This window comes from Stegodyphus dumicola, chromosome 4, assembly GCF_044657685.1.
Source record: "Stegodyphus dumicola isolate Sdum_Otavi_A_Nest chromosome 4, ASM4465768v1".
Classification (NCBI taxonomy): domain Eukaryota; kingdom Metazoa; phylum Arthropoda; class Arachnida; order Araneae; family Eresidae; genus Stegodyphus; species Stegodyphus dumicola.
Window position 1 is genome coordinate 41,022,472 of NC_140771.1, and position 27,631 is coordinate 41,050,102.

A 27,631-nucleotide genomic window follows, 5' to 3' on the forward strand; every position below is an offset into this window, starting at 1 on the left:
TTAAAAAAGGCCCTACCTTTTTTAACTTAATTCACTGTTTCATTTTAGACGAAAATAGAAATGAACTGTGTACTTGAACAAAAAGTGATTTAAATTTTTTATTTTTTTCTGAAAATATGCGCTTTTTGTTTCATTTTATAGAGATAATAATATTCATTTTAATTCGTAATCTTTATAGAAATAAAATATGGTACTTGTCTATTAACAACAACCCTGCTGATACATGACCAATAAAGTATTCGCGCTCTTTCGGTGGTTTAAGTCGGTAGATTGCCAAAAGAAATTCTATAAACAATGTTTAAAAAAGTATATTTTCTCGTTTACTTTTTAATAGCAATATATTTGTCTTACACAAAAAGGAAAGCTCAATTATTTAGAATTCTTGAATAAGCAAATTAGCTATTCTCATTTATTAGTTATATATTAAAACTGCACTCTAAGAACCTTAAATCATTCTGTTTTATTTCAGTGATCTGTTACGTACGTTCATAGCTCAATAAAGTCTTGCAATGAATGTTATAAAATGCTTTTGATGAATCAGCTTAAATACATTTTTACATCAATAGCTTTAATCCATCAAAATCCCCGTTAACAAAATAATACTGCATTCAATATTGTTGTCACGACATCTGTTACGTGAAACTTCGGCACTAGCAAGGCTCTCTTTTAAGTGGTTCCCTTTTCCATATCTACGAGAGCGTCGCGAAGCGCAGGTGAAAGAAGCATTCGTATCGACTCGGTACTTTGAATCTCGTCGACGGGAAGTCAATCTTTAGCGCACGAGCCACCTGTTGGAATCACAAAATACTTAATTATCACAATGCTCGACGGAAAAACAAGCAGTTTCTAGGATATGCCGTGCTTTACTTTCGAAAGATTTTCTTTTTTGCTTTGATGCAAATTACATGAGAAACGAAGGCTGTGGAAAAAGGAATCCTACAATCAAGAGAAAATATTCAATTTGTAAACAGCTTTTTAGCGTTCGAAACAAATGTTGTTTTATTTAATTGGTAGATACAGTTTGACATCCATTGTTATTACCTGTGCATCATATGTTAGGGTACATGAGCATGATTATAATTCAGGAATTTTTTATCACATTTTACTGCCAGAGAATACATTTTTGTGATAGCTTTCCACACGTAAGAACCTCATTTTTGGAAGTGATGGTTAAAAATAATTAAACAAATATTCGCTTTGAACAAATTTTTATGTAGACATACTTCTATTGCTCTTCTTTTTACTGCATTTGGCAAGCATTGTGCTTTTTAAGAAACAGAATGTTTGCGGCCGTCCTGCATTAAGCACATTCATCAGCCCCATTTTATCAACCGCATATGCTCGTTTTGAGTCTCTGGATCGTATTTTAGTAATTTTCGCATAATATTGGAAAATATAAATTAATATGTTATTTTATTAATCTGTCATCTTCTAGGGCTCTCTTGTAATTGAAACCTGGAGTTTGAAACCTAAAGTCTTCCAGACCCTATAGACTAATAGTGAGTTATGGCTACATCTTAAACAACTTACAATATAGTAAAGAAGTAATAAACTTACAATTTTGTAAACAACTTACAATATAGTAAAATCATCTTTTAATTTAGTCTTAAATTGAACAGAATATGCATAACTTGTGCTGCAGACGAAACTTCCACTAATTGTGGGATTTAAATTAACGTAAGTTAAATTCAGGTGTAGGTACGTTGTCGTAGACTGCAAATAAAATAAATTAATTGACTCAGCGCATAATTTAAAACATCGGAAAACAAAACGTTAAAGCCGTGTTATAACATTAAGCAGAGCTGGCAAGAGACAGGAAGAAGCGGCTGCCAGAAGCTCTAAACTAGTATTCAAACCCTCATCCTAAATACACCAAACCTAAGACGCATTCTAGTAAGGAATATGAAACGGAGAAGTTATAGTAAAGACTTAAATCGTAATAAATACTTAATAAAAGTAAAATACCTTGAAAAACTAACTTAATGTTTATTGCAATGGGCGATAATCCTACTGCAATAAATAGTAAGAATAATTCTAAATTATTCATCAGTTATCGTAAATTTGGGGGGGGGGAGATTTATATCAAGCAACGGTGCATCCAGAAAGTAAAATCATCATGTTCGAAATTTGCAAACGCACTTCTTTTTGCAAGCTGGCAAATGAGACAAGTTAGTTTCAAAGAGGAGAAAGCAGGGGAAATATGAGGTTGGTTTCACCTTTTATTTCTCAGTTTAATTTCTATATGCGTTTATATATTGAAGATTCCCAGATCGGATTCTAGGTTCAAGATACCAGACATTTTCCACAGCCAGATCCTCACAACTAGATCCGATGATGTATATGCAACAGCATAAATTCAATAGTAAGAAAAATCTGAAATTTTAAAATGTGCTTCAACTCTGCCAATCTCTTTGACAGTGAGTTCTTGCTGTTATTGAATCATTGCCTAGAGACTGGACTTCATTAAATAGCACATTGCCAGCAGATAGCCATTTCTAGCAAAATAATTATCCTAGTTTTTACACTTACGAAGAATTCCCTTTGTAAGTGTAAAACTAGTAATGTTGCAGAGTAAATACTCATAATAGTCTTGTGAGTCTTTACCTGTTGTATAAATAATACGATTCTTCAAAGTTAACATTTCATCAATAAATAACGCCTAAGTATTTTATCTGTGGGGCTTTTGGCACTATTGGTGCCTTTTAAAACAATAACTTCAATTCTTGCATTAGAAATATTTTTTGATGAGAGCAATAGTGCTTTACGAAGTGCTTACTTTGATTTTTCTGCGAATCTTTGCTTGTAATTGTGTCTGTCATCTATTCGAAGATTGTTGGATATACTATATATGTTATGGCCGATTTTCAAGTTGCAACAAATTTCTCTGTTTTTGTAATCTTAATTCTTACCAACACTTTAAACATAGCAAAAATAAATTATTTAGATTTTTATTAAATGTTTAATCATTTAATTGAATTCTTTTTCTCTGATCTGTACGAGTCCACACTACTTTAACTGTCAAATCCTAGAACTGTAAAGACAGATAAACGACAACAGTAAACATAAACATAGATGAAATTTTAAAATCAATAATTTTTATTAACATATCATCCCTATGATTACACAAAACTGGTAACAATAACAGAAAATCAAATCTCTGTAGCTTGTTGGAAATTCAGAACAAATATTCTGAGGGAAGTCGATAAATCGTTCAGTAGCAGGAAAGTGCTAATAGAATGACTGGTCAGTGAGAGCTGCCAAAAGCTCTCTCTTTTTCCAAAGATACGAATTATGAAGTAGTTTATGTGGTCTAAGAGGCTTATGGAGGGGTTATGTGGCTTTAATAAGCTAGATAAGAAAATTAAGCCTGTAAGTGCATATGACTTTGATGACGAGCTAGTAAGTGAAATTTACAAGAATGGTTCAGAAAGTGAAGTAAAAAGGGGGGACCATTGTCTCCTGTACTGCAAGGATGGCAATTAAAAGTCAGCAATCCAAGCTAGGTTACGTAATTGTTGCCTCTGAGCATGAAAGAAGCAAATGATCTGATTATATCATCTTCTAGAATGATTTGGTAATTAATGGCTCCTGACAAATTTGTATCATCACAGCTAAGTCCAGTGTTGAATAAATGCTCATTTAGACATGTGAGCAACTGTAGAAAGGGTTTTAAACTCACCATGGATCAGTTTGTTTCTAATCAGGTAATGAGAATTTACTGTTCTTCTTGGAATCTTATTCTATATGCCTGAAGTTTGTGGAAATCTACATTTGAAACTGAGCTCCAGGTTGAAGATGTGTAACATAGAATTGGCTTTATAATGGATAGGTAAATCCTTCTCTTTTTATTGAGGGACAGTCAAGAGTAATTCCGGAGGAGCACAAAAAGTTTGTTGGCTATATCATAGGATTTTCCTGTAACAGGCTTTATATGACAAGTCCATATGAGCCTATGGTTAATGATAACCCCAAATAACTTACATTATTTACACGGTTCACAATTTCTTCAAATACGCAGAGGTTGTTCAGTGCTATTTGCCGAATCTTGTGTTTGACCAGTCGGAGGGTAGCCTTGGAGGCATTTATGCTGATCCTCCACAGCCTGCACAAATTCTCAATATTTAAAGCAAAATCCTGTAGTCTGGAGATGACATTATCGGGTTGAGTGAAGCTGATGACTACCGCAGTATCGCGGCATTGCAAGCTAAGAGAAGATTATGATCCAGTTTGTCTCTGAGAAAACTAATTACATAAAAGAGATAGAGAATGATCTCAAAGGAAGAACCATAGGGCAGTCCTTGTAGCGATGTTTTTGAAGGCTAAATAAAAATCTTCTGAACTGCCATTAAAAGTATGGTAGAAGGAAATGAAAAGCAGGATATCTTTGTCGAACTGAAGAACTATATACATTAACTAATTTGCATCTTAGTGGGAGGGACGAAAGTAGAAGTGAAAGTACAAGCAAAAAAAAAAAAATAAAATAAAATAATAATAATAATGAGATAGCTAAGTTACTTAACATAAAACCCTACAAATATATATTTAATTTATTATCCCAATATAATTTTCTGACTAATCTTTGATAAAAAAATAAATTAGCTTTTCCATGATATATTTAGAATTTAGAATACTGAAAATGAATTCGTACTGTAAACTGATGTATGTATAAAGAATCATAATTAAGTTCAGATAGGAATATTAAATTCAGTTTTATTTTTGAATTTCATTATTTAAAAAAATCAAAAGAGAATATTTAATATGTATCAAGTATACAAGTACAAACAAACATTTATCATCATATAAAGAAATTATTTTTTTAAAAACAAAAATGACTGCATTTCCTTCTATTTTTAGCCTTTATCTGGCCTTTGATTTGTCCACTATAAGAAAAATGGCAACTAAACCATTGTTAAATCAAAGTTAAAAAATAATAAGATGAAGGCATAATGATGATGATAAGGATGATAATAAGGAAATAGCCTAGCAAATTTTATTGCTTAAGCGAATGCTTTAAACAAATAACATCTCGTATAAATTGCAAATTCTATAGTTAATTCATCATGCATGTATAACCAATACTAGAAATGTTTTAGTAATCATATTAATATAGAACAACATATGAGAAGCAAAGCGTTTCTATATAGCTGTTATTTTCAAAATATAACGACGATTGATACATTGAACGGGCGAGGGCGTATTTCTTTAACTTCTTGCATTGATCTGCTGGAGATCTTAGGGATTAGTCTAATGGTTCTCAGCCTTTTTTGCCCCATGCACTCCTTTCACCATTTCATTCCCTCCCCCTTCCTTCTCAAAACTAAAAAAATACATATACATTTATTTAAATTTGGGTTATATTTTAATATGTTTTATAAATTAAAAATATAAATATATATATATTCTATACTCTTCATATATAATGTAAATATGTATGAAAAAATATAGAAAATGCTGATAAATGCCAAAACTTGAATAAAAATAATTTTTACATTCATAAACTAAAACTAAATACTTAACAGGTAAGTAAAAGGTTGACCGCATCCTCCCGCCCTTGAAACTATGAAATTTCCCCAGCAGCAGAGTTCTCCCTGGTTGAGAACACTTGTCTTATTCTATTAGAAAAACACATTACGTAGAGCAATTTTTTTTCAACGTTCGCATAATACATTCATCATTGACAGAAACATAAAAAGTAATGTAAAAATATCAAAAACCATGTATTCAGTCATTCAGTTTTTATACATTCTTATCAATTTTCGATCTTAAAATAATTGCCGTACTTTTACATAATTCTTTCAAGAAGTTGGAATGTTTGTTCTAAATCATTTTGAAGTTATCTCTTGGCATATATTATCACATTTCAACTCATTCTAAATAAAAGAAATAAAAAAAGTGAAATCTCGTCCTTTTCTCACGAGCAGATCTTTGAGCTTAAACAGATAAAAAAAATTTTATCAGCTCAAGCGAAACGAACAGGTGGTGATCGTCTCTGCCACATGTCTTTAAAGGATCATGCAACGTGTAATTCGTACTCACACAAAAAGTTCTATATTATTTTTTAATCCTTGGCTGATACTACCGGTGTTAAGGGTTAGCTGTCATATAGAGATGTACACTAAGAATGTCTTACTGGCAGACTTTAATATTTGACCTAAATTTGAAAATTACCCTATTGAATGTTTTATTTCATTTTCAAATTAATATGTTAATTTGTTATTCTTTAATTTTTCACCCTCACATACTTTTTACAAAAGAGAAGCTTCATTAGCTTTGCTTCAGAAAGATTCGTGGGAAATAGGATGCTATACCATTTACCATTTGTTCTGACATCGTTCTTTTTATGTAACATATTTACTCTTTACAAGACTGAGAAAAATCTTTCGTAAGGTGAAATAGAAATAAAAATAAAAAAATGCTTATAAATAAATAAATAAATAGAACTTTTTAATAATGATAATTTTTAACATTTAAATAATTCCTATATTTAGAAAATTGACGAGATTTTTTTTTTGGGGGGGGGGGTAATGCCATACACTAATGGGCAAATAGTGAATTTAATTTCAGCTTTTTTTAGATAAATAAAATTCTTAAACAAATTTGTGAATTTATAAAAAAAAAGTATCCTACACGCGCAATGAGCAATACAGTAGATTATTTTGAAAGTGAGCGCACAATAAATGGCATTAAAAACCTCTTGTATCACAACATTGGCAGTTTAAACTGTTATAAAAATTGTCTGTTAGGTAGATGACGATTACAAACCAAAATATGAGAGAGTAGAAACATCTTTTATTAATTATGATAATTGACAACTATTCATAGTTACCTATTAGATATATAATAAATAAAATATATTTTAAATTAAGTCAGTTAAATTTATTATTAACGAATAAACATAAAAGTAAAATTATTAAGAAATTCATTGCTGGTTTTAAATTGCTCAATTTTTATAATTTCGAAGATAAATTATGTCTCTTCGAACGACAATCCTGTGAAAACTGGCATTTTAATGAGAACACTGAAGATTGTTTACGTCTTGCGCAATAAGCATCTTACCTCTGCAACCATGAACAGAGCCATTTATTTTATTACACTTTATTAACCATAAAATTTTATCTTATTTCATTTTTAACACTCAATTTATTTCATTGATACAGTTTGAGAGATAAATTAAAGATCTTCTGCTGCAAAATAAGCAATAACTTTCAGAACTGTTAATTTGCCATTTCCTTGCTTGAAAAATACTGTGATAGAATAACCTTGTCTAATGCAAAAGGTCTTTATTGTTAACTTTTGTTTCTGTCCACACTTTTTTCATGCTTTATCTAGTAACAAAATGGTTGGAAAAAACCTATAGTTGGTGGGTTCAAATGAAGGATCTCTGAACCCATACTATACTTATTCTATTACCTAATATATTCCAGCACACTCGGTACTATAATACCAAAATTGTTCACAAACTCAGTGAAGCACCTAATCTAAGCTGACTAGTGATTGTAGATAATCTAGGTCTTCTAAGGAGACTGTCATCTTAAAGAATTCATTTTCAGTTCTATAGTTTATTTATATTCTCAGAAATACTAGTCACTTTCAGAGAAAGTCGTCTTAAAGATATAGTCACTGCAACAGGCTCGCTGTATTATCAATCAAACATAAGGTAAGGGACACAAATTAGATGAATCACGAAGTACATCAGTAAGAAATATTATTAAAAACAGAGATATTAATTAAAATTCAACGTTAGGTGTAGTTATTTTTATATGAAATTCTTTGTATTTTGAGGGAGTCTCAGGCAACGAATTTATCTTTTCTTCAGAAACCAAAAGTATTCTGCACAATGACAAATTAAAAATTCGATGGACAACATATTTGAGAATTTGCAGTTTCCCATGTGAGTGGATGGTAAATAAAAGACCTTATGCTTCATGGAATGGCAACACTTGGTTGGCCGAACGGATGATAAATTTCTTTTAGTATAAAGTGAAAAATATACATACAAAAAACGTTCGAAGGCTAATATTATAAACATTTCTACTGTCAAAAAAGAAAAAAAATCATCCGTTCTGATATTTTAAATTTCATTTTAACCTCAGATGGATATCTTAGCATCTTGTAATGTAAAAACATCTATCCGTTAGAACGCCATCGGAATTTATGTTCAGTAAAAAGTATCTGTCTGGCTTATGTATAACACGTAAACTTTAAAAAAAAAAAAAAAAAGTGAATTCAGATCTTTATGAGAAATCGTATGCATGCGTATTATGTAAATTAAACTCCAAAGATTACGAATTCTGGTAATCAAAATTTTTCGCAAAATTGCGAAATATTTCTTTTCTATACTTAGGTGACTGTAATTTATCTCGTTGCCATCAAACAGAACCAAATATTTATCGTCTGGAAAAAATTAAGGAAGAATATATACATATAAATAAAGAGTTTTATCACTAGTAATTAACTCAGTAATATTTTGTTTTCGAAGCAGTCAACAGAAGAATTAGACATTCTGCTGTCGTCATATTTTCAATATAACATTATACATTTATTTAGATAAGAACAGTAATGGTATAAATTATACAATGATCACTTGTGTAACTAATCGGAGCAAAATTGAGTAGTATCTTTTAATTAAAAGAGGAAATCATTACATGGAACTCGTACCTCAGGAATAAAAAGTATCTTATTTATAATCTTGATATTATCAAGCAGTATCAAACTATGACATACCATGAAGAAAGCAGTCGATCGAAGTGACGTTTAGTATGAATTTTTGTTCAGAAGAGATGAGGACAGCCAATCCCCTTTGTGTAATATGTATGGAAGTTTAATCAAACAAAAGTCCAAATCTTCGTTAACCTTGTATCCTTTAGAAACCAAACACATCAGTTACAAACAAAAAATTAATAAACTTTTCTCTGTCTAAGGATTCATACGTAAAATCCCATCTATTATCAGTATGATGAAAATCCGAGTAAAGGGTCCTACAGAAAACGTATCCTAACGCTAAAAGTGATAAAAACTGTAAACTTGAGGAAAATTTAAAGCTCGTTTGGAGAAGAATGTATTAAAAAAATTAACAGTATTATTTTCTAAACAGTAATATTTCTTAAAGCACGTTTGGAGAAGAATGTATTCGAAAAATTAACAGTATTCTTTTCTAAACAATAATATTTCTTAGAGAAACATAGACATGCGTAATGGTTTTTGAATCGACAGTAACTAAGAATAAAAAATAGTCTTTTTTTTTTTTTTTTTTTTTTTTTTTTTTTTTTTTTACTTACCTTGTACGAAATAAAGGAAGTATTATAATCAAGAAAAATTCCGGGTACCATATTTCAACGAATATACCCATTTTGACCGCTATCAAATGCAATTTAACGATGTTTTTGTGTGACATCTGTACGTAAGGTTAGAATAAAGGATTCTTTTTCCCCAAACGAATTATAAAACTGAAAAACTGTTTTTTAATTGTCTTAACTGTATTTGGTGTTTTATGTTTTTCTATATCTTTCAATTTTTAAGGAAGCTATTTTAAGATTCACTATTTTTGCCTTGCCGTAAAATGAGAACTGAATTACTTGAATGAGAAATATATCTCTAATGAAATTCGAGTAAATAAGTGTTTCGTATTAGCAGCAAATAATGTCGCTAGTTTGTCTGGGACAGAGGAGAATGTTTACGAGCAGCGCATGCGCATTAGGTAAGCGGCGCTGAATCGTCTGTGAAAAACTGTTTCTTTTCTTTTCTTTTTTTTTTTTTTTTTTTTTTTTTTTTTTTTTTTTGTTGTTGTTGTTGTTGTTTAATTTTTTTTATATACTTTTTTTTTATTATTATAGTATTTGAATAGAATTTGTGGCAACGATTAGATAATTTTTGTGCATTCTGAGTTATAAAATGAATAAAATGTAAAGCTGGTAAATGAACTTAGCGCCAGAGTGTCGCTATGGTAAATAAATATAGTGAATTTTAAAGAGTGCATTTCTTCTACTATTTTGGTTTATGCGCTATCGACAAAGTAGATTTAATTTAATTCAATAAGTTTAAATGAAATGCAGGAAAAAATGCGTATAGTTTAATATTCCGTACAAGGAAGTCATGTGGTGTAAACATCAGATTTTTCATTATATTTCTCTCACCTTATTTATTGCAGCATGTTAATTTTATGGTATTAAAATAAAAAAGTAGAAAGATGTACTGCTGGAATATTTTAAGGGGTAATGGAAGGAGTAACTGTTCAGAAAGACGAGGTTAGTGTTACTCTATATTACAAGGTCTTATCGGGGAGTACGAGAGAGGAAAAAAGTTAGAACGGAGGTCTCAAAAGTGAAGTATGCAAAGTAATACTTGGAGGAAACTCCAAAGAACGGCACGCTCACGACTACTTGCGAATGTATGCTCACGATCACTTGCAAATCATTTATCACATGAATGCAAGGTTCTCTCTTTGGTCATTGTGTTTGGTTTCACTGGCGTCTGGGGAGTTCAACATCATAAATGCACCGGCTTTAAAGCGAATGCACGAACGTTTGGGGGTGGGGGATGGAGGAAGCAAAGCCGTTAAGAAAAAAAAAGATACTCCCGAACGCTCAAGAAGAACTAGATCTTCGAATTGCATTAACAAGGGTACCAAGCAGATTTTATTCGTTATTGCTGAACAAATACACTCACATTGTTCACATTAAATTCTACTTAAAAATGTAAATTTCTAATTTAATTTAAATGTACGTATATTGTTTAAAATAAATGAATAATTTTATTTATGATCACACATACACGTACATATTATATTGATATTATATATATATATATATATATATATATATATATATTATACGACGTACAACTTACAATTATTCTTGCCTTAGGGGTACGCATCAGATTTTTCAAGATAGCTGTTTTAGAAAACAAATATCACATACTAATGTCCCGTATAGATTATACAACCACATTAAACATTTTACACCTAAAAAATGCGGCTTATGACACTGCAAGTTATGTAAGCACAATACGGTGAGATGTCGTCTAAAGGTCACGCACTCTTTCCGTGGCGGCCATTGTTTTGCTTACCTGCAACGCTGCAACAAAAGCATCTTCGGGGTACAATGGTGAGCTGAACGGCGGACATGGACATATGAATGATGTGATATTCTCTCTTCAGGTGAATACCGTTCCTATACGCAACACCATAATAGACGTGAGCGAATTTGGAGCCCTGTGGAGATGACTCGTTGAAATATTTGCTTTAAGTATCGTCATACTGTCCATAGGATACAACTGGATGCTAGTCTTTCTCGCGTTGGTATGTAGTGCTCCGACTTATCAGTATTACGATATAGACCCATTAATGGCCCTTGGTTGCCCACATATATTTAGGAGCATCATAGAGCCACTTTCCAAAGAACAAAGGGCGATCAGACGTTGCACTCAGCAACAGACTTCTTGATATACAGCAAGTTACGTTGCTGCCTTAGCCGTAGCGTTAACATGATCTTTCTAGTACTGAAAACGTTTGTCTATGGTATCACGAATAATGGTATGAAAAAGACGAACGGAGATGATGATAGATTATAGTAACGAATCACAACTGCATGAATATCAAATCCAAAAGTGCAATGCAATGTCTGTTCGACTCTATATCCATATGTCAGCAGTTATTTTTATTTAAGATGGCTACTTTCAGTACTAATCATTGCGTAATTTGTTTGTGAAATGTATTTGACATTTTAATGTTTTCATCTGTGTATTATAAGAAATCAGTAAAATAAAAATTTTTGTGTTATCTCTTGTCCTTAGTTGGTGTTGCAATTTTAATAGCCAGTAGCGTATTATCAACTATTGCAGATTTTGAAAGTGTCTCTGTAGTGACTGAATAATAAAAAAGATATGGTAACGATTAAATAAATCCAGCTGTGCTTTTAGATATTTCGATAACGAATTCAATTTTCGATAACGACTTCAAATCAATTTCAAAGACTTGAACGCTAGCTCTTAATTTTATTTTTCAGCATAAAGCGCTATGAAGTAGAATTAATAATTCAAAATGCATATGAAAGAATTACTTCGTTTCATAATAATTTAAAAGGTATCTCATAAAGTGTATTGATCTGAAAGTAAAGAAAATAATAAAATTTAAAAGTGCGAAAAAAAAAGAAAAGAAAAAGAAAGAAAGAATAGAAATGGAAATTTTTTTTAAAGCTTCACTTAGAAAGGAATTAAATTAAATTATTGCATGGAAACTACTGTGCTGGAACTGCATATTTTTTAATAGCATGTTTGTACCTATTCTGAAACATTAAAAAATTACTAACAAGAAAAGCTATCGCATTGTCCATCATCATCATGAAACTTCCACGGGCGTTCAAGAACTGAACAAAATAACAGGTGCAAAGTGCGACGTTTCGCAATCGCCCCAAATCCCAGATTTAGAGGCATAAAGTGGTGCATGCGGCCCCAATATTTGTATCCATAAGTTGACAAACTTAATACGTCTGTCAGATATGAGATATTCTTTCGTCAGCAAAAATCGCATACCCCATGACAAAGTTTCACATAGCGTACATGTATGTCAATCAACGGCATGTTGTTGTGCAGAGACAAAGAACAACTGTGAGCAAAGTTTATCCGTGCGCCCTACCAAGCAGATCAGTGGTTTCAAACTGACGGCTTGTGGTCGCATCCAGCCCGACAAGACATGACGTACGAATATTTGTTGTTAATACGATCCTTAGAGTTTTAGAGATTTAGCCATATGGATTGAGTTTATATGTGCGACAGCTATTACAGAAAAAGAGATAGAATGAATAGGTTAGACCTTTAATTACATGGCATACAGCGCATGCCGTGCTACCTTCATTACAGTATGGCATACAGCGCATGCCGTGCTACCTTCATTACAGTGTGGCACACAGAGCATGTCGTGTATGCTTCTACAGGTAGAAAATAAGCCAACACCTCTGTAGTACTATAGGGTGGATTGAGATGATGTTGTACCTAGGTAACTTGCTAAGCTTTCTCTCCAGTTTGCAGATTCAAGAAAGAACACCCCGGAATATCTCAACCCTCTTGCCCTACCACCAGCCTCTGGAGAGAATTCGGTTCGCCTTGTATTTTCAGTGACCCATTACAGTACAGACACTATACACTTACAAACATTCATGCCTTCTCCGGGATTCAAATCAGCGTCACTAAACGCTTTCCCGTCTGAGCAGTTGTGTGTGGTTGTACGCCAAACCATATGACTCGGATAAAGTGGGAGTATTTGTGTTTGTAGTGAGACCTGCATTATACAACGCCTATCGTGTAGAATTATGCACAACTGTTCAGTGTTCCTTTCATACAAAACTTCATCTTATTGAATTAAAGTTTTAAATAAAGTTATAATAACACTTTTGACTGAGAGATTAAACTGCAAGCCACTTTTTTTTTCTTTAAAGGGTAAAACTAAAGGATATGTTTTACAAGATAAATCGTAAATTATGTACTTTTGTGGTTTGTTCGCAATAAAATTTCATACTGTGTTTCAAATAAGAGAACATCAGTCCCAAAAGAATACAATTTACGTCACCCCGATTAAATAAAGAACTCGATTGCCAGAAGAGCATCTACAAACTATGATGAAGATAGATCCTATAATTTTTCTCCAGACTTTATCAGAATCGAAATGTCACTGAGTTATAGCAAGAAATAAAGAAGTTTGTGATTATTTGTTTGAAAACATATCTTCCTCGTTCTGACACGACAATTAGCCATAAATTAATTAATTTCCATTCACTAGTTAGTATGTTCAAAATTTTAACAGACGTTTTCACTCACATAAGAACTCCGCAACAAACGTCCCTCAAATATTTCTACTCCCTCCCACGTCCTGTAAAAATTCAAAGTATCCCCTCTGCCGATAAAGGGATTTCGGACACACACCCCTTCTGAATAAGTCACAGAAGAGAACACTTTACCCACATCCCCCACTAGAAAGAACATAAGTTAATTAATGCATTTTCTAGCCTTTTATATCTTCATGTACATTTCATATTTTACTTTCTTATTATATATATTTCAATTTTTCAATTTTTATTTGATTTGTTTTTCAAAGATAGCATAGTTATGCTTCTTAATTTCTCATGTTTAATTACTTTGAGTTCTATTATTATTTAATTATTATTATTTAATTATTTTAATTACTTTGAGTTCTATTTCATAATTCAAATTAAGATTACTACTGTTTATTTTTATAAAAATAGTCTTGAATTAACATGCATAAAAGCGAAGGTGTCAGGGAAGATTTACTCAAGTATCTTGTAAATTTTACTACATAAATTGCTTTTCACTCAAAATTTATAAAGAATCTCGTATAAGCGAAAATGCTTCATTCAAAATGAGTTCTTTGGTACTCTAATTTGGTTATAAACCCCATCACTTCACGGAACTACAATTTTGACCTAACCTAATTTGCCAGTTTGGCATCATCATTCTTACTTGAGTAACAGAAGAAACACCTTCGCATTTATTAATTATTGTCCATTGAACGGGAGTCGGTTTGTTCCCCTTGAAAAGTCAACTAATTTGCGATCAATAGCAATAATTACTTGTTTTTAATTATTAATTTCTTTTTCAAAGTTTCAAATTTTGTTATTCATGATTTAAATTCAAGTTCCCGTAAAACGTTTTTTCATAATTTACATCCAAGTTACTTTAAAACACAATTTTCGGAATTAAACTTCCTACATATGGGTTCCCTCTTTTTTGATACTTCTACTAAATTCATATTAGGAGATAATATAATCAATATTTATTTAGTAAATAAATTATTATTATCTTACTTTGCAGCTATTGCGCAAGTATTAGAAAAACTTGTTTTCAAACTAAGTGAATTTTAGATCATTCAACATTATATATATATATATACACTCATGTCCATAAATTAAGGATAATGCAAAATCAGGCAAAGGAAGAGTTAGAAGCAAAACAAATTTAACTTATTTGTAAAGCTTATTTATTAAACAAAAGGTAAAGAGCAAAAAAAGATGCTATATGTTTGATATTATCAAAAAAATTAGCGATTTTTTCTCCCTGGAGCAAAGTACAAAAAAAAAAAAAAAAAAAAAAAAAAAAAAAAAACCTATTTACAAACTAATATTACATGGTTGGTATGATTATTAATACATTGTATGTCTCCCAGACGATGCAATATAGTCCGTACAACGCCTAGGCATGCTGAGTATCAAATTATCGATCTGATCTTGGGGGATATTACACCACTCAAAAAGCAATGCTCTCCGAAGTTCCGGTAGACATGTAGGAGGAGGTTGACGGGCTTCAACTCGTCGGCCAAGCATGTCCCACACGCGCTCTACTGGATTCAAGTCTGGTGAGAATGCTGGCCAGTCCATACGGGTGATATCCTCCGATTGAAGGCATTCGCTTACGATGTTTGCACGGTGAGCACGGGCGTTGTCATCCATAAACACAAATTGTGCACCCATGACGCCCCGAAACAAACGTACATGTTGTTCCAGAATGACGTCCCGATAGATTTGGCTTGTCATGGTTCCGATTTGAACATGCAGGTTAGTTCTGAAACCCAGAATAATTCCACCCCAAACGAGCACTCCTGCACCACCGTAACGGTGTCGTTCAATAATGTTTTCTTGGTGGCAACGGGTACCTGGAGCTCTCCATATGAAAGTCCGACGAGAATCATACTGCAAGCTAAACCTGGACTCGTCGGAAAACATCACACAAGCCCACTGTTGCGGTGTCCACAATGCATGCTCTCTACTCCAGGCTAACCGCAGGCGACAGCGAGTTGCAGTAAGTGGAACGTATCTGACAGGTCTACGAGCATATAGACCAATCTGCCCTAAGCGTCTGTACACGGTCTGCCTTGAAATTGTCGTACCAATGGCTGAAGAGAGCTGACGAGACAGGTCTGAGGCTGTGCCCCGCCTGTTTCTTTTGGCAGTAACTGCCAAATACCGGTCCTCATTCGGCGTTGTAACTCTGGGGCCACCTGTACTGTAACGTCTACTCACATTACCATCATCTTGGAATCGTTTCCAAAGCCTGGAGATGACACTCTGGGCAATTCCAAGTTCGTCTGATACTTCCAGTTGGGTACGCCCACATTCCAGAAGGCCGATAATTCTACAACGTAAAAAATCGTCCAAATGCTTCCTTTGGTCATAACTATTCGGTTATTGCACTGAAATGCTTATAAAGCGCCTGCGAACAATTTTACTTCTTTGCCTGTATTCCTTATATATCACTCTCTTACACTCTCGTCATTGTGACGTACCATCGGTGTCATCTGGTTACTTCCTGAAATTTGTATATGATTCTTGAAGATGTATGTAGTGATTTTACGGGTGATATATTTATTTTAGAGTTCGAGTTTTGCGTGACTCCAAATTATCCTTAATTTATGGACATAAGTGTAGTATATATAAAAAAATTAACAATTAAAAAATAATATTTATCATTCAAATTCCAAGTGGGACAAAGCTAGAGAATAAATAATTGTAATTATATTCTCTAGGTTTGGTCCACTTAAAAATTTTCTCTGAAAACTTGGAAATATTTCATAATTTTGTTATTTTAACTAAAAATTTCATAATTTGTTATGTTATTTAATGGCTGATTCAAAATATTCGAATTTTTTAAATAAATATCAGTCTGAAAATGTAATATTTAGCTGCTGATATACTTGAACTAAAAAGTGTATTCCACAGAAATTTCCAGCAGGTTTCAGATAGAAAATGAATATAAATTTTGTTTTTTTCTTCCCCATTGGTTTATTATTAGCCTTAATGGTGCTATGAGTCTCCATCCCCACATTTTTGTTCGTAGCATCTTTCGAATAAAAAGATGCTGCCACCAAATGTTATTGCCATGTATTTTTTCAAGGAAATAATGCAGATAATATATAAAAAGAGTATCGCAACAAAAGTAAAAGTTAGTTGCCAACAAATTTTATCGCTATGTATTATTTTCAAATAAATAATATAGCGAATATAAAAAGACGTGCGAAAACAGCACTTCATTGGAAATTCTTAAGATATGCTGTTTTTAAATAATCAAGTTCTGTTAAATAGCCAGTCATGATGATTTTGTTCATAACTATAAATTCTTCTTTTTGTATTCCTAACCAGAATATCTAATATTACCAGAATATCTCACTAGAATCAGCATTTAGAATACATAAGCTGAGAATTTTGAATCTTAGATAGAGAAATATTTTCCTGGCACACTGCACTGTTAGAATTTCGCCAGCTCTGTCTAACAGCGATTACTCCGGTTTTGCAGTATCTTGCAGCCGATACTTTAAAGATACACACCGGTAAAATTACTTCAGCCAGCTTATAATGTAGTTATTTTATTGTGTAGACTACTTTATCAATGTTTAAATTTATTTAACATTATTATTTAATTTACATTGCTACCAGTAGCAGTTCTTGTCTTGTCTTCAAGTCGTGCCTGGATTATTACATTACGTTATATTACAAGTTCAGATTAAATAAAAAGATTTGGTTTTCATAGCAACTGCAACCTCATAAAATATTTTGTATTTTGCTGCTGAATTTTACGTGGCTCACGTGCGAAGAAAGTGACGTTTCAAAAAGTTAAAAAGACAAAACGTTGACAATAAAAAGACGAAAAAAAGTGTTATGGAAGTCATCTTTATTAAGAAAACTGAATAGTGATATGATGAACTGAAGAAGGACCGCAAAAGAACTCAATGACAAGGCTTAATACTGTACTGGGATATCTAACCATATACTGCCTTTAGAATTCTGCTGTCGAATTTTTTTATAGCATAAGTGTGCAGATAGTGATGTTTACTAATAAAGTTAAAGAGACAAAAAGACTTGTGCATGTCATTTTTCTAAGAATATTGAACTTTGATATGATAAACTCAGAAAAATAGAAAAATATATGGCAATATTTAATGCTTTTAAAAATTTTGTGATTTTAATGTAGAATATTATGTGGCGTAAATGCGAAGAAAGCGAGGTTTAATTATAATGTTAAAAAAAAAAAAAAAAAAAAAAAAAAAGAGCTGTGTTAGTAGGAGTGAGCCCAAGAGTAGATTGGTCAACTGCGATTAGCGACAGCTGAAGAAATCTTAACAAATCCTCTGATGTGGCACTAAAATCGGAAATTTTTTACATTTTCTTCTCTTTTTTCTGTTGCAATTATTATTGTCGTTTATGCATATTTTTATAAATATTTAGTTAGTAAAATTTTCAATTTGGTTAAACATTTTAATTTTGTTAATAAAAATTTATTTTGTTAAAAAAATTGCTGCCCGTCAGCTGCTTTTAGATTAGTCATTCGGCTGCAACAAAGATCAAGACCACTCCAGTAGGCAATTACGATACTTAACTCACACGTAATTTTTTATTCATTTTTGGCAACTTTATTAACTTTTCTGTTGAAAACAATTGCTTGATTATTAAAAGAATAATCGACAACAAGAATTCTTCAATCACATGCGATAATGCTACTGTAATTCTCTTTAAAAAATAAAAATATGACAAACTGTTTGCATTAGCAAACGAATATTAAACAATATACTGCATAATACCAGACATAAGAGCAGCATACGAAATACATCACTTTACATTTACCAGATGTCGCCACCATCTACATGTGGCAGCAGAAAGTGTTCTCTAATACAACAGGAGAGGCGGCAAGTTTATATCGCAGGATCTAGTGCAGAATCAACACGCGGATCAACAGCTGCAAAGTTCGCGATCCTTGATCGCTCCCGGTTCAGTAGCAGACGATATTCCGTAATGCCTCGTTCTTTTCTAATCAAGAAAAAAATTGCTTTGGGTAAGAAAGAGCGTTGGGATGACGAGATGGAAACAAATCACGAAGGATTAGAAAATATTAAAAACTCATCACATCATAACATTCAAGATTCAAACGGTAAGTTTCTTTACAAAACATTTTTCTTTAGTTGAATGTAATATTTTAATTGACTCTTGAACTAACACTATTTTACTTAAACACTGATTGTAGCATAATTAACACTAATTGTACTGAAGAAATAATTACATGATATGAGTAATATTGAATACATTTAAATTTACTAAAGGTAATAACTGATTTATTTGAAAATGAAAATTGAATAAAAAATACTATATTACTGAAATTTAAGCCGCAGCAGTATTTTGAAACAGGGGTGGATAGCAATCTTTGAATTTAAAACTAGTAGAATTTTAAAATTATAAAAAATTGAATAATGATTTAATAATACATATTTGAAATATATATTATAAAATCATTTTTAATTTTGAAGATCACAGTTATTTAAAACTCAAACACTTGGGGAGTAAGAGGTCATCTGAAATAAGTTGTAAAAACATTTGCTTTGAAGTAAGCTTTTGAAATAAGTTGTAAAAATTTTGAACTTATGTCGCACTCTAATTTGATATTTAAAAAATCTCAAGAAAAAGTTAGGCTGAAATTCGAAGTAATATGGTAATAACATTAAATTTTATGGCAATACACAAAAAGTATACTTAGTTGAAGAATAAAAGCGAAATAAATTTTATTAATATAGATTTGTTGATTTTAACTAGTAGTATTAATCCGCTGATAAACAACCCCACACGCATTACATAAGTAAGTTGTAGCACTAAAAATGTAAACAAGAAAATGTACAATAACACTGCAAAGGAGGGAAAACTATAAGAAATAATAATAATAAGTAAAAGAAAAATAAAATGAAATAAAAAATAACAAAATAAAGAGAACTCAATAATCCAAATTAAGAATGAAATTCCGAAAAGTAGAACTTGTCTCCTTAGTCCGAAAAAGTTCAGAGAAAAAATTGTTGAGCAAGATATAAACAGGTGCATCAAAGTTGCCTGAAATATCTTCCTCTGTTGGACACGATGAACGTTCTCAAGAATGTGCTTTACATCTTCATCGCCGTTATTGCAGACACACAAAGCACTTGAAACAAGTCCATACTTTAAATAACTCTTAAATTTGCCATGTCCAGTCAAAAAATTGGGGTATTTTGAAATCTATTGAAAACTGATCAAATTTTATTCTCTCAAAAACTGTGAGGAAAAACCTTATGGTCCATTGTGCTTTTGATGAGGCCAGATAGTCTTTGTTCCAAATACAAGAGTGTTGTAAAGTTTTAGTATTGAATTTTTCCAGTGAATCTAAACTGCTCGTAATAACTATAGGCAATAATTACACTAACTTTTTAAAATTTATTTTTAATACATAGAGAACGAAAATCTCTTCAAGGTGTTTATTATTTCTGAAAAAATCATATGCTCGATAAATAGTCGCTGTTGCCAATGGCTGATTGATAAGAACTTTCATTTATCTTCTGAATTTCTCAATATTATTTTTCTGCAAGTGTTACTCTGTGCCATGAGTGTCATAAATTAAATATATCTCCAAATCCTATCTGCAGTCTAATTAATCTACAAAACTTTGTTTTCTGTGTACGCTGTCGTTTCCACCGTATATAAAATCTCATGGTTATGATTGAATTTTTTAGTAACATATAAATTCCAAAAACATATGTAAGTCTGTTTTTTAGTTTTGTAAAGACGGCAATAATTTTTTAATATTTTGATTGGTTCGATTTATTTGAGTACGGCAAAGCACTAGAGGTCTATCTGCCTAAATGAAGGAATGCCCTCGTGGAGGGCTTTCTGAAGGAAATTGGCTGGTGTACACGTTACACAGAGGAAAACCATGAAAACGGCTATGCAACCAGCCCGTTCGCAGAGGTTCGAACCCCAGAACGAACTAGTAGCGTTCAGCGACCTTTAACACTCTGCCGCTGGTAGGCCATTTTAATATTTTGATATTTTTCTGTTTTTGCGCTCAAGAAATGTAAAAACAGATGTCAAAATTTTTAAAAGAAAAATTATTTTTCAGTTCAGTGATAGTTTTATTCAATAGTAAAGATTTAGCTAGCAACATATGATTTCATGAGCTAGCAACACTTATTATGAAAGAAAAGGAGCAAAATATTTGGATGACTTTTTGTAACTTTTTTAATTTATATATATAATTTTTAATATATATATAAATATATTAATTTTTCAACTTTTAATGGTAAATTCTTCTTCAAGGCATTAAATTGAATCTGAAATTTTCAGATTGCAAGTTCGTAAAAAGAAAATTCAAATCAAGTATTTGTTTGCTTGAATTTACGTAGTTGATAATTATTGTTACGAATCTGTAGGCTGAAAAATGAAAAGAAATAAAGATTTAATTGGAATCCAAGGCAGAAATCTCAGTATTTTAAAATAAATGGAAGAAAACTAATGCTTTATTTAGAAGGTATCAATCAAATTTAGATAGACAACTCCTGCGAAGAAAATGCTGCAACTGTCGCTTACCCGTGAAGTCCTGCTCTCCATATTAGGCGGGAGAGCGGCCTCACAAGCTATCCTAAAAAAAACAAATAGCGAAATCTCTTACACTGCGGCACCCTGCGTGCTCCAATTACTGGGTATACAGAATGAAATACCCAAGCACCGACTCGGCTAAATCCCAAGAACTAGAATCACTCCTCACATACACCACGAAGGGCACTGAGTTCATGAAACCGGTGAATAGACTGGTCGTCCCATTACCCACTCGGATGGCTGAAGCCACTACCCTCCGAGACACTATAGGCTGCCCTTTTGGACAGTAGAAATTGAACCCATGTATTTTATTGCCCTAGAACTGAGACAGTCAAAGTATAATACTAAGCCAGTATATACGACCCCAGGGGTGACAAAGAGTTATATCAAGTTGTAAACAAATAAAAAAGAAATATTTACAAAAATTTACAACATCGTCTCTTCCTGAATAACGACATGTACCGGGTAACTCAGACTCCTAAACCAGCGAAAATTAACCTTCATTATCATAGCAAGGACAATATTGGTTAAAAAGTATGTTATTCAGAAAGATTATTTTCTTAAAGAGGAGGTAGCCGACGTCATAATCCACAAAGAATTAACAGACTGATTAATTCACTTAATTAACTTAATCTGACTTCGACGACCATTTCTAAAAGTGATGTAAGAAAATAAAGAAACTTTCTTATCGGTTCTCAGAAATATTGAACAATATTTCTATAAAACTTTACAGCACTTCTGTATTTGGAACAAAGACTATCTGGCCTCATCAAAAGCACAATGAACCAAAAGGTTTTTCCTCACAATTTTTCACAGAATAAAATTTGATCAGATTTCAAAGTACCTCAATTTTTTGACTGGACATGGCAGATTTAAGAGTTATTTAAAGTATGGACTTGTTTCAAGTGCTTTGTGCGGCTGCAATAACGGCGATGTATATATAAAATATTGAAGAATATTTCTGAGAACATAACGAGCATAAATAAACCTTTCGACAACAATCGCGTTTAAAGAACAATAAACTCATCTAGGACTGTAGGTTGAGCTTAGAAAAATCCACCGCAACACACCGCATTAGGACAGAAACGAACGTCTCGATCAAGTAATGGACTTTTGTTTTCATTCCGCATAATCGAATTATCTCCCAAACCTTTTATTGTAAAATAAAAGTTTAAAAAAAATGATACTTGTAATGTTATCCACTAATAGGAACTTCGGTTTAGCACAAAGCAAATATAGGGACGGTCTGGCTATCGGAGGTTTTGATTGATGGACTTTGGCTCTTCCTCTATTTCGGTAGCTCAAATGAACAAATGGAACTGTAAAGTCTATGCCTCTTTGGGAACATAAACTATAGACTTTAAAAAAGGACTTTTCAAAAATTATCTTCTAGCCTTGTGAAACAAAACAAAAATAAGAAGAAGGGTGTATAAGAAGTTTTTATTCAAACACCACTTAACAAATAACCCAACTTGGGTTTGTATAAGCCCAAGTACTTTTGGCTTAACAGAAAGACGTAACAAATAACAATTTCAAAGTGTGGTAGATTAACCTAACGGCTCACAGAACGCTCTAACCATGGACCTTATAAGAAATAGACTAACCCAAACGGGTTTTCTCCCTCGTCTGATGCGTTGCCGGCTGTCACTTTGATCACATCCGGAGGAATAGGGACGACTTGCAGAAATTTAACATTGGTTGCCTATTGCAGCGTATATAATTGTCAAGAAAAAGCTGGTTGTAGCGCCTCATTTCACAAATTAGAATTTCTACATATTTTTATTTTTGAAATTGAGATTGATTTTTAAAAATTTAGCATATTTATCAAGCATAATTAACGTTCCAAATAATTAAAAAGCTATTGCATGCTTTCAGGGCTGGATATTTTTTTAGCTTTTCCTATGCTGTAAGGAAATGTGTAACTACTTCTTTTAGGAAATAATATTTTAAATCTGAACTAATAGAAAATTTCAAACAAGCAATTTTCTCTTGCAATTTTTATGCTTTTTATTGGTATAAATAAGTAAAAAATACTAAAATATTTAAAAACGAATTTTTGAAAGTTTTGTTTAAAATTCTAAATTGTGCTGCTTTTTTAAAATTATAGATGAGTATTATAGCACAATTTTTGTAAAGGAATTTTATTTCAATTATATTTCATAATACATCATAATGATAAACACTTTTGACTCCTTAAACATTTTTATACATTTAATTCTAATATTAAAATTGTATTTAACCGTAATAATTAATTTTGCTTGTATTTTATAGTGATTATTTTTTAAATTTATTTTTAGTTCTGCATAAGATTTTTTTTTATTTACTGTTAACTTAATTTATTAGCCCAAAGGGGCGGTAGCCTAGAAAAGCTGTTAGTTTCGAAGCGGCATTTTGCGCTGTTTTACTATAAATGTCCGTGTCTCTTTGCAAATTGTTGTTACTAAATATTATCGCCCTGTATTATATTTAAAGAAATTTAATAATGAAGAATCTGTATGAATATATGTATGTCTCTCGCACTGTGACAAAAACGACAGTATCTAGAGCCATCAAATTTTGAATAATGTAATCCTCCACCCGAACATGGGCATCTGGACGGCCAAATTTCGAATTTGTTTTAATCTATTTTATATTTTGTAAAACTTTAACGAATTTTTGATTAACAAACGCGTTCAGAGCGAGCACTAGAAATAACAGTTTTATCTCCAGTGCGGAAATTCTAAACATATGCTGTTTTCAAATGTATGTGGTTTACGGCCGAAGAACATGATATTCAATAAATATAGGTAATACACAAAACTAAAAAAAGGTTCCGTTTGGGCGTAATATAAAATCTGAGTGCTTCTAGATTTTATTTTATCTTCCCCCCTCTTCATTACACTCAGAAAATTTTATGCCCAAATTTTATTAATTATTAAAATAACTAATCCACTTTAATGTTAATAATTTAATGACCATATAATCAAATAAATATGATCGTTTTGTAATGTTATTACAGTTGGTAAAATCACTGCCTGAAAATGTTTATTAAATTTTAAAAAAAAATTATCAGATCTTGTTTAATTTTACCTTATTTATTTCAAAGCATCACGCACTATCAATCTTACTTAATTTTACTTTATTTTTACTCAAAATTAAGTTCATAAATTTTGTGCTTAGAGTTTTTACCGTTTTACCAAAGTAAAGATGTACAAGAATTACGTGTGAAAAAAATGTTCGAAATGCAGTAAAAAGTGCTTTAATGAGATATATTTAATCCTATTTGGAAAAAACTGTGGCTTTCATAATCTCATCACTATACAACGTATCACATTTAATAATTAAAAAGAGTTATGTGATACAAACGTCATAGGTTTCAGTGTTAAAGTAAACCAGATCGTCCCTACTCTTTCTTGCCGACATGTAGGTGACGCGCGCCCCGCCCACTGGATTAGTCTATCTCTTATAAGGTCCATGACTTTAACGCGCAGGAAAGTCTCTGGTTTGTAGTAAACCGGCGAGACGAAGCCAATATAAATGGTTAGATACACTCAACGCAGCTAATTCAAATCACTAGTAATCACAACACAATGTGGCCTGGAATAGGCAAACACGCTCTAAAACTAACTTCCGAAACTCTGGCTGAACTAGCACTTCTTTCTACTTTAATCGGAATAAAAGTTCGCTATATCATTTGCATTCTGCCATAAAAAACGTGGGTGAAAAAGAGAGTAATAGGAAAGTAGTCAAACATAAACTATTAGCTAAAAATAAATAGATAAACCTCACAAAGTATTTGATTCTTTTTTTTTTTTTTTTTCGTATGCAGTAGATAATTTGTTACAGAAACATTGATTTGTACTTCTTACTTTTTATTTATTTTTATCCTCTCCCCCCCCCGAATAAATACAAAATTTTTACTTTTGCCATTTCCATTTCTTTAGTTCGAAAATAATGTATCCCTAGTATGTATAACACTATTGTTTATTTATAATCTCGGATATAATATCTACTTTTACACGCAGTCACCAGGAAAGTTTTCACTGTATTTATTGTTATCAAAATATGCACTGTGTTGTTGCAATGAAAGTGTTCTCTGTCAGTGGAGTTCAATTATTAATGCTACATGTTTGAAAGAAACGTAATTGTTCTGACCATGTAAAAAAATTTGCTGCGTTTCGCCCAATTTCAGTTTCATTCTGGGACGATTGTTCAGCTTTTTGAGTATTTCATATCTTTCTAAATACAAAATTTGGTACTTTCTAATTATAGGCAACCCGCATTTCAACATTCGATAGAATTGTAAAAACGCAAAAAACGTGGCAATTCGAGCATACTCGCAATAACAGCTGACCCACGCATGCACACACCACATACATGAATTTATGGATTTTATATTTAACTGTTACTTCGCTGATCAGAATTCCTCGAGCAACCCTCCCGTTTAATTTTTGAATCTTAATGAATCGTAACAGAACTCTGGAATTTACCAACTAATGACAAAAAAAGCGTTGGATTTCTTCAGAAATATGATGTTTACCCAACAGAAAAGAATAGCAAAATTCGCATTCTATGAACATTTCCTAAACGACTGAATTTGGTGGAAATGCAATATCAAAAACTGGAGGCAAAACATTAAAATGCCTGTCAAAACTAGTTGAAGAACAATCACATTTCCTTCATAGCAGTCGTTCGTTTATATATCATTAAATAAACAAACATATATCAGGAAATAATGTAAAGAAGAGTTCGAATTATCACCCAAAGCTGTAGAGATAGCTAAACAAGTGTTTCTAGTCAATTCAAAATCGCCAATGTTTTGGCAACTTTTTGAGGGCGAGAGGTAATCAGCAAGTACCGAATATTTCATTGAAAAATTTGTTATTAACCTTTGTCGAGAAATTTTTCTTTCGTAAGTTAAATTTTTCTCCTCGTATTCATGTTCTCTGAGTAGACTTTGCGAATTCCCCAGAACATGTATCTAGAAAGCACAATTGTTTGATTACTGAATACATTTCTAATCCCCGCCCCCCTCAAAAAATCATACTCTTCATAACTTTATAGAGCTTCATTAACAAAATTCATGTCAACTATATTGATAAGCTTTAGTAATATTTATAGCATACTGCACATTTTCCGGATTATTCTAAAGCTTGACATTACATTGAAATGCACCTGTTTTCAATACTAGAAATCAAAACTCTTGTCTTTGTTATGTTTGTGAAAGCATTCTTGAGGATTTTCATCTTCATATTCTCAGAGAATGTTCCAAAAAACACTGTGATTGTGTTTCTAACTTCATACATAATTTGACAGAAAAGTATTAGAAGTTCGTTTCTTTTCATTTATCTTACTTAATTGATAATTTCAGAAATATTTAAATTTGCAATTTCATTTGTTCTAGCTGCTCTAGCAAGAATTTCGAGTCCAAATGAAGTAAACAACAAAACTGGTGAAAACACAATGGCCATGATGACTAGTCTGAACTCAAAACAAGATGGGTTGCTTTCAGAACAGAATTTGCAAAATTTCCTTCGACTTTCTTGCAGTTTCGTTCCAGTGCTACAAAAAGGCGCTGTGAAAGAATCATTACTTTTCGGAAGCTTGCACCATCCGTTAATGCATCCTTTCAAACAAGTCGAAGATACTTTTCAAACAGATACTGATACTTTTGAGAGATCAGGAAGATCGAAGTTCAGTTTATGGAGACCAGCCTTTTATGAAAGGGACACACAAGTAGAATATCCACCAAAATCTTTTAAATGTTACTATTGCGGGCAAATGTGCGACCACGCATCTTATGTAAATCACAACGCGTACTTTAAGTGCTGTGTTATATGTGCCTCACTCGAAGGACAATTCAATGACTTCACCTCTAGAGCACAAAGAACTAATTCTGTCACCCACCTACGTCCCGATTTTCTAGTCGATCGAACACTTAAAGAAATTTACAGACAACCAGAAATGGACAGAATTAAGTTTTCAGTTGGAAAAAAGACTCCTTATGGACCAAAACCCTTATTACCAATCAACCAGATAGGAAATCGATTGCAGAATAGTAATGAGATTAATTCATCTTTACCAGTAAGAAGCTTGGTAAGTAAAATCAGTTTTGCCTTTTGTTTTTTCTTTATATCAGTGCTATGCAACTCCTGTGTATATGAAGGCAGTTAAGATGTACATTGCTAGTAGCGTAAGTATAGCTCGTTGACCCCTATGGAAAAAAATCTGGGGCGCCCCTCTCCCTAGTTTATACTGTTCCAAAAAAA

The 27,631-nt window shown here is 32.2% G+C and overlaps 1 protein-coding gene across 1 annotated transcript in view; it reads left to right on the top strand.

Annotated features, from left to right (window-relative positions):
- The first annotated feature begins 18,693 nt into the window (after positions 1-18,693).
- The window catches only part of LOC118187159 (uncharacterized), a 36,441-nt gene continuing 27,503 nt past the window's right edge, over positions 18,694-27,631 (top strand). The window contains exons 1-2 of the mRNA XM_035357367.2: positions 18,694-18,924; positions 26,767-27,458. Coding sequence (XP_035213258.1) covers positions 18,789-18,924; positions 26,767-27,458 — 828 coding nt within the window. The 5' untranslated portion in view covers positions 18,694-18,788. The remainder of the gene's footprint in view (positions 18,925-26,766; positions 27,459-27,631) is intronic.